Genomic DNA, 9161 nt, shown 5'->3' with positions numbered 1-9161 from the left:
CAGTGCCTCTCCTCACCGGACCAGGCCCTAGGAGCCCGGTTCCCCCCCAGACCCATGCGAGGAACGCACTCTCTAGTCCGAGCTTTACCTGCCTGAATCCCGCCGCTTCTCTGGTGCGCTACGCCCCCACCGAGGAAAATGGAGTCGTCGAACCGAGACTGGGAAAGGATACTCTGGACCCACCGCACGGGCCCTCCACCGCCACCGCCACCGCCACCGCGTCAACGTGCTGCGTCACTTCCTGCCCCCTGTCACTGGGTGTGGGTGGGTCATTTGTTGCTCTCTTCACCCACTAGCTTTTGGGGTTTACGTGCGGGAGGGCAAAAGCTGGCAGAAGAGGTTCAGGAAGACAGCTATCACAGAGTTCCGGGAGCCGAGGAAGGATCGGAAGCAACTAGGCCCAGCCAGTTCCTCAGGCCACTCTAGCCAAAGGAACTATAAAGATCAGAACTCCGGCTTCTTCACTTCCTCCCCTCTGGGGTTCTGCTGGCAGCTTCCGGTTCCGGGGAGGGGGCCGGGTTTTCTTCGAGGATAAGGACTCCTGATCCAGCCAGAATGGCTGTGGTACCTCTACTGTTATTCGGGAGTTTGTGGGGCGCTGTGGGAGCATCTGATCTGGCTGTCGTTACATGCGGTTCTGTGGTAAAGCTACTCAATACGCGCCATAACGTCCGGTTGCACTCGCATGACGTGCGCTATGGGTCAGGTATTGCAGGGGACGGGGTTCGGGTTAGGCTAGGGAGGCCTAGGGAAAATCTGAGGGGTGTGGCTGGGGAGGATTAGGGATGTTGGGTGCAGGCTCAAGTGGGAGAGTCGGGAACATTGAACTGTTTTAAAGCATCTTAATCATGCCAGCTTCTGTCTTGTGAGCTATATGCCAGACACGTTGCATAGTACTTTTTTCGATCTTTAACATTTCTATGAGGAGTCTCTGGTAGTATAGTGGCTAAGGCACTTGACTGCTAACCAGAAGGCTGGCGGTTCAAACCCACTAGCCACTCCTCGGAAGGAAGGTTGGGCAATCCTACTTCCGTAGTGATACTGCCTCGGAAACCCAAGGAGGGGTCGCTATGAGTCAGGGCTGACTCGACGGCACATAACAACAACAACAATGAGTTACAGAATATTGTTATCCTCATTTTACTGATGAGGAAACACACTTGAGAAATTAAATCTCTTGCTCACAACCTTTCATCTAGTGAATGGCAGAACCAAAACAAACCAAACTCACTGCCGGGGAGTCGAGAGTCCAACTCATAGCGACCCCTCCTTGGGTTTCTGAGGCAGTATCACTAAAGAAATAGATTGCCTAACCGTCCTTCCGAGGAGTGGTTGGAGTGGTTGGTGGGGTTGAACCGCCAGCCTTCTGGTTAGCAGTCAAGTGCCTTAGGCACTACGCCACCAGGGGTGGCACTACTCAGTGCAGAGGAGACAGGTATGTAGATATTAAATAAGCGGTATCTCTTAAGTATTAAATTTAAAAAATCCATTCTCTGACTACAACCCTCTGGCCTTCCAGTTCTTTGCATCTTACACTTGATCTTCAGCTTCTATCCTTTGACTCTTTTTTACAGGGACTTTACCCTCTTTCTTGTAAAGAACTTAAAGCAGTGACAGGAATTGGAAAAGAAACTGTTTAGAGGGCATTTTATCATATGACATTAAAATTCACAGTGATCAATTATTTAACGGCACAGATTTAATGAGCTCCTACCATGTTCCTAGTTTTGGTGTAGATTCAAGAGATACAGCTAGAAAACAAAACAAAAAAGAGAGAACTTAAGCTAGTGAGACGAGAGAGGCTAGATGTCTGCCTTGGATGACTAAAGATGCTGTTAGCCAAGAGAGAAAGGAGTCTCTTTTAGATGGGCTGGCCTGTGGTTCATAGTCCCCAAACCTGTCTGACCAGTTAGACTAGGAAAGGAACTGAGTTGTCATTGTTGGGATGTCTTAATCCTAGCAACCATTCAGTGATCACCTACTGTGTGTCAGGCATGTTTTTGTTATGTTGAGTCAGTTGAGTAGACCAACCTTCCTTCCAAGGAGTGGCTGGTGATTTGAACCACCAGCCTTCTGGTAAGCAGTCAAGTGTCTTAGGCACTATGCTACCAGAGCTCCTGTGTCAGGCATATCACTTTTTAAATTTAATCTGGTTTCTTACTTTGGATTTACTGAATGGGGGTTGGAGAAAAACCTGCCAAGAGGAATTTGTAGGATTTAAAAAGATCTTCAGGTGCTTCTGATGGGCAGCCAGATTTAGGAACCAGTTTCAATCTGGAGCTCAGGAGAGAGTGATCTGTGCTGAGCCTGAGATAAACCAAAAAAAAAAACTCACTGCCATCGAGTCGATTTCTGACTCACAGTGACCCTCATTGGGTTTCCAAGGTGGTAAATCTGTATGGAAGTAGATTGCCCCATCTTTCATGGAGTGGCTGGTGGGTTTGAACCACCAACCTTCTGGTTAGCAGTCAAATGCCTTAGTCACTGTGCCACCAGAGCCCCAGAGCCACCAGAGCCTGAGATACAGGGTAAAATACAACATCGTTATAAAGATGGTGGTTGAAAATGTGATGGGAGTAGATGAGCTTGTCTTGGATGAAATGTGGCTCTCAATCTAGTGTCAATTTCAATCACTAGAGAAACTTGTTAAAAATACATATGCTTATGTTCTGATATTTAACCGGTAAATGACAGAAAAGTATTCTACATAATGTCAAGGTTTAAGGATGAGAAGTGGAGGGGTAAATGGAAAATGAAAAATAGGAGATAGAAAGTGTAAACCATGATTTAGTGAAATATGGACTATGAAACCTGTAAAGCAGTAGCTGGAAGTAAGGAGGGAAGAGTTGGTTTGCTTTTTTTTTTTTCTAAAAGATTTTAACAAAGTCATGATGAGCTGCGTGGAAATAGTAAGGAGGAGCTGATAGTTTAGCCACAAACATTTACCCAGATAATTGGGTATAATGTGCTAAGTGGTAAAGTGTCATCAAAAGGTTATAGTCGTTCAAGGCCATGGAACTGAAAGCAAAGCTAAGTGGAACAGGTGAGAGAATCTGAGGAGAGTGTCTGGGAAATAGAGAGTGCCTCTGAAGAACTGGGTAGCTAATGAGGCCTAAGGAAAAGAATATCCCTGGAGTTTATGTGAGAGAGTAGCCTATTTGGAGGAAACTTGACAGAAAATAAAGCTGGAGGAAGAATGGTGACCTTTATAGGCCATGTGGTGGAGTGGTTAAGAGTGTGAGTTTGAGTCAGGCAGCTTAGGTTCAAACCCCAGCCCTATCTTTTGGAGCTGCAAGACCTTGGGTATGTTACTTAGCCTAACATTCTAGTATAAAATTGGGATAATAATATTAATACCTACCTCAGAGAATGGAAGGAAGGTTCCATAGTGATACTGCCTTGGAAACCCAAGGAGGGGTCTCTATGAGTCGGGTCTGACTTGATGGCACATAACAACAACCACCTCAGAGAATAGATAATCTGTATCAAATAAGAATATCCAGGCAAAGGGCTTGGGTACCTACCTGGCACTATGTAGGTGCTCAATACATATTAACTATCTAGCAATTATTATTTAACCTGCAGAATTGCACCACTTAAAGCAGCATGAGCCAACATTAGATAACTGAACAATACTTTTATGATTTATATTGATAGACCATTCGCAGGAATTCAGGAGCTACAATGGCTGCTTGGGTTAGTTGACAGCAAAGAATGATCTCATTTTAATTGTGAAATATGTTAAAAATTTTGACAGTAAAACATGGTAAATCCAGGTGAATGTATACAGGTAAACATTTCCTGTCCTTCAGGAAACGTGTATTTGTGTAACTAGTGCTCTTTAATGCAAATTTTTCAAATATTATAATGTAACACTCTTAATAGTTTACCATATAATACTTAGTACTGTATAAATACAGTATTTTTCATATATATTTTAACATCTTAGAATAAATAGTATTACCAAACATAGAATTTCCTCCCTACCCTGCCATACCTATTTATGATGCTGAACATAATATTGTCTGCAGGAAAGAGAAGGATCAAGTTGGGCTCACTGTCCTTTTTTTTTTGTTTTGCAGGTAGTGGGCAGCAGTCAGTGACAGGTGTAACCTCTGTGGATGACAGTAACAGTTACTGGAGAGTACGGGGGAAGACTGCCACAGTGTGTGAGAGGGGAACCCCCGTCAAATGTGGCCAGCCCATCCGGCTGACACATGTCAACACTGGCAGAAACCTCCATAGTCACCATTTCACCTCACCTCTTTCTGGAAACCAGGTGAGTTGGTATCATTGCTGCTCTGGGCACTACTCATTTGGGTGGTTATTTGATCTCTTAGTCCTTGCTTTTCCAGATGTAGATGTTATCTTTCATGTACACTGGAAAAACAGCTCTGTCTATTAAGTATAAAGAGAGTTGTTTCTGGTCCAAGTAGAGATTTTACATCTATATCAAATCAAGAAATGAGAAGGACAGAGTAGGTATATGTTAGCATAATATACATTCTGATAAATCCTACAACAAAGAAACCTAGTATTTTCCAAACTTATGATAAAAGTTATTATTTTTAATCATGCCAACTAACCATTCTGAGGAACCAATCTGTAGATTATCCTTTGGGAACTTCCATATTAGGAAAACAAACTAGGCATTGTGTCCTTTTTTTAAACCTGGAACTTTCAAGGGATGTAGGCCCCTTAACAAACCCCTTAATGACTTCTCCCTCTGCCCCCATCTCCATCCTGTACAAAGTTTTTCCTATTATTATGTTCTTACATTAGTATGGTACATTTATTATAATTAATTGATATTGTTACATTATTATCAAGTAAGGTGCGCTGTTCATTTAGGTTTCAGTTTTTACCCAATGTCATTTTCTTCCCAAGATCCCATCCAGGAGACCACATTATATTTAGTTATGCCTCTTAAGGCCCCTCTTGGCTGGGACAGTTTCTCAGACATTCCTTGACAGTTTTGAGGAATACTGGTCAAGTATATTATAGGATGCCCCTCCATTGGAATTTGTCTGATACTTTGCTCATTAGACCAGAGTTAATGGGTGTTTGAGAAAATGACTATTTTCCTCACATTGTATCAAGGGTACATGCTGCCTACATGATATATGACTGTTGATGTTGACCCCCATCATCTGGCTGAAGCAGTGTTTGTCATATTGCTCCTGTAAAATTACTTTTCCACCTTTTACAGTCCCTTTACCTACAGTTCTCTCTGGAAAGGAGTTGCACCATGTGCAGTCTACACTTAAGGAGTGGGGAGTTATACTCTTATTTCTTTAGAGTGGAATAGCTACAAGATTTATTTGGAATTCTTCACAGGAGAGTTATTTCTTTTCCATTTACTTATTCAGTTATTTATTTATGACTGTGAATTCATAGGTATTTGTTTTATGCTTTGGGTTATAATGCAATCCTACTTTATTTTGTTGCTCAAATTCTTCCAGCTTTGACCATTGGGAGCTATTTCAGTTGACATACCCTTATCATTGTGGGTTTTTGTTTCTTCGTTATTGTTGTTTTGGGTACTTCTTTACTTTCTGGCATTAGCTGATACTCCAGGTTCATGTATATTTCCTGCTGCAATCCTAAAATTACTGAAGCCATTTCTCCATGGATCTCTTTTATTGGAGAACAGATATTAGAAACCAAGAGCTGGAGCCCAGATGTCCTTGTTGCTATTGGGGTGCCATTTCTTTTAGGTCCTCTCAGCTGTCAGAGCAAAGAAATAATATGTGTGTATACTAACTTGTCTCGGAAGGAAGGTTGGGCAATCCTACTTCCGTAGTGATACTGCCTCGGAAACCCAAGGAGGGGTCGCTATGAGTCGGGGCCGACTCGATGGCACATAACAACAACAACAATACTAACTTGTGGGAGCTCTGGTAGCATAGTGGCTAAGGCACTTGACTGCTAACCAGAAGGCTGGCGGTTCATATCCACCAGCCACTCCTCGGAAGGAAGATGGGGCAATCTACTTCCGTAGTGATACCGCCTCGGAAGCCCAAGGAGGGGTCGCTATGAGTCGGGTCCGACTCGACAGCACATAACAACAACAACAACATACTAACTTGTATATATATACATCTATATTTATGTAACCATCTGTATTTTTTGTGAGTTCTTACTGATATCTCCAACTTTAATCCATTACCAAATGGATCATTCTAGCCTGTTCCCATTACTTGTTTATAAATTCTCTAACAGTGCAAAACCTGGCTCTCACCATCCACCATCCATTTACTTAATTGTTCCAGTATACATTTGTAGTATCAGAATGAATTAACCTGTACCCTTGTGGGAAATAGTTTCATCACCTGGAGTACAGTGCTTTTGTACAGTTCCTTTTGACTGTTATCTTAAAGACTCCATTTATTCCAAGTGACTTTTTTTTTACTTTAATCTTTATTGTGTTTTGGGTGTAAGTTTACAGAGCAAATTCATTTTTCATATGACAGTTCATACATTTTGTTTCAGGACATTGATTGCAATCCCCACAGTGTAACAGCTCTCTTCCCACTTCCTCCTTGTAGTTACCTCTTCCCTGTGTCTTTCTTTCCTATGCATCCTGCCTCCTGAGCTATCTCCCTGTGCAAATACTGCCCTTCTGATCTCCCATGATTGATTATTCTAAGAAGTGTACTGACCTGGTATAAATGTTCACAGTATATGCCTGTCTATTGTTTGGCTGAAAACTGTGGGAGTGAGTTTAATTCCAGGGCTGAAAGGTAACTAGGGGCTATGGTCTTGGGGGTTTCACCAGGCTCTATCAGACCAGTAAACCTGGTCTTTTTAATGATTTTGAATTTTGTTCTACATTGTTCTCCCACTCTATCCAGAATCTCCTGCACTGATCCCTTTCTGAGTAGTTGACAGTGGTAGCAGGGCACCATCCAGTTCTTCTGGTTTCATGGTTGTATAGGCTCAGATTCACATGGTCCATTAGTCCCTTGAACTAATTGTTTCCGAGCCTTTGGTTTTCTTCATTCTTCTTTGCTCTGGACAAGGAGAGACCAATTGTATCTAGATGGCTGCTTGCAAGCTTTTAAGACTCTAGTCACTACTTACCAAAGTAGGATATAGAACAATGATTTTATGTAGTATTGTTATGCCAGTTGAACTTGATGTCTCCCACAAATGACTACTTTTTGAAATCATCTAAAATGATGTAGCTGTTACCGTGTGTTTAAATCGCATACTTCTGATAAAATGAGTAACTTTCCATTGTGATGGAAACTGAGTATTTACCCTTACATGGAGTGGAATTGGAAGAGGAATGAAACACTGGCAACTTACTGTGTTTCAGTCAATTCATATTTATCTCATTTAATTCTCAATTATTCTTTTAGGTGATACTGTCATTTTATAGAGGAGAAAACTGAGGCTTAATGAAGTTACAGAGGAAAGGATTGATCTGAGTTTCAAGCCCAGGTCTGCCTGACTCAAGAGTCCATTTCCTTTCTAACTTCTGTTATTTTCACCAGATCACTTAAAATCTAGTTATGGGAAGGAGGCAGAAATATTTAAAGTTTAATAGCAAGAGTTATAGTGTATTTTAAACCTATAATAGGACATCAGGGAGGAATGTACTCAGTACAAGCAACCATATAAGACCAGAAGAGTATTTGCCCAAGAACAAGGTTCAGAAGGCAAGAAAGGTCAGGAAAGATGGGAGAATGGAAATGGGGAACTTGAGAAGGAAAGGGGAAGAATGCTGTTACATTGAAGGGATTGCAACTGATGTTACGAAACAAAACGTGTATAAATTGTTCAGTGGAAAACTAATTTGCTCTGTAAACTTCCACCCAAATTACAATTAAAAAATAAAAACAAAAGCTATAGTAGAAAATACAAGGAAAAAAAAGGCAAATATAGTATTCATTGCAAAATAATCTTGTGTTAACTTCTTTTTCTTGTATATGCCAGTTATGTATCTGTTTTTTCTCCACTTTTTTTTTTTAAATATATTTTATTGTAATTTGGGTGAAAGTTTACAGACCAAATTAGTTTCCCGTTCATAGTTCATATGCATTTCATTTCATGACGTTAGTTGCAATCCCTACAATGTAATGGTACTCTTCACACTTCCTCCCTGGTCTCCCTGTTTCCCATTTGCCCATCTTTCCTGCCCCTTCCTGCCTTCTGAACTTTGTTTTTGGGCAAATGCTGCCCTTTTAGTCTTGTATGGTTGATTGTTCTGAGGAGTACGTTCCTCTTGTTCACTTTGCAGGCTGTAAAGGTGATCGCCGGGGGTGGATTGAGTTCCGATTGAAGGTGTCTAAGAGCCATAGTCTTAGGAATTCCACCAGTCTTTATCAGACCAATAAGTCTGGTCTTTTTCATGATTTTTGAATTTTGTTCTACATTTTTCTCCCACTTTGTCCAGGACTTTCTATTGTGATCCTGATCAAAGTGGTCAGTCAGTAGTGATAGCTGGGTACCACCTAGTTCGGGTCTCTGGTAGTTGAGGCTGTGGTTCTTGTGGTCATTAGTACTTTGGACTAATTATTTCCTTCACTGTCTAATTTTCTTCACTCTTCTTTGCTCTAGAGGGGAAGAGAACAACAGTTGTATCTTAGATGCCCATTCACAAGCTTTTAAGATCTCAGTTGCTACTTATCAAAGTAGAATGAATGTAGAACATTGTCTTTATGGACTAATGCTATGTCAATTGATCTAGCTGGCCCCTGAGAGTATGGTCCTAATCCATGGGTTTTTGTTTTATTTTTAAGCAACACTGGAAAAAATTTCATTTTTTTTACCTTTGGAGCAGCCTTGTATTTTCTTCCCATTGCCCCTCTCCCCTTTTTAGGCCTGTGAGTCAGCTCATGCTAATGCTGCCACCATCTGTCTTCCAGGAAGTGAGTGCTTTTGGTGAAGAAGGTGAAGGTGATTATCTGGATGACTGGACAGTGCTCTGTAACGGGCCCTACTGGGTGAGGGATGGTGAGGTGCGGTTCAAACACTCTTCCACCGAAGTACTGCTGTCTGTCACAGGAGAACAATATGGTCGACCCATCAGTGGGCAAAAAGAGGTGCATGGCATGGCCCAGCCGAGTCAGAACAACTATTGGAAAACCATGGAAGGCATATTCATGAAGCCCAGTGAGTTGCTGAAGACAGAAGTACACCATGCAGAGCTATGA

At 41.8% G+C, this 9161-nt stretch overlaps 1 protein-coding gene across 1 annotated transcript; it reads left to right on the top strand.

Moving 5' to 3' along the window:
* Positions 1-555: 555 nt before the first annotated feature.
* SDF2 (stromal cell derived factor 2) lies at positions 556-9161 on the top strand. Its single transcript, XM_007937375.2, has 3 exons — positions 556-706; positions 4083-4279; positions 8874-9161. Exons 1-3 carry the CDS (start codon positions 556-558, stop codon positions 9159-9161), a joined length of 636 nt encoding a protein of 211 aa, XP_007935566.1.

This window comes from Orycteropus afer, unplaced genomic scaffold (assembly GCF_000298275.1).
Source record: "Orycteropus afer afer isolate SDZICR_OR568_19922 unplaced genomic scaffold, OryAfe1.0 scaffold00042, whole genome shotgun sequence".
Classification (NCBI taxonomy): Eukaryota; Metazoa; Chordata; class Mammalia; order Tubulidentata; family Orycteropodidae; genus Orycteropus; species Orycteropus afer.
This window is presented reverse-complemented; position numbering and strand designations above follow the sequence as displayed.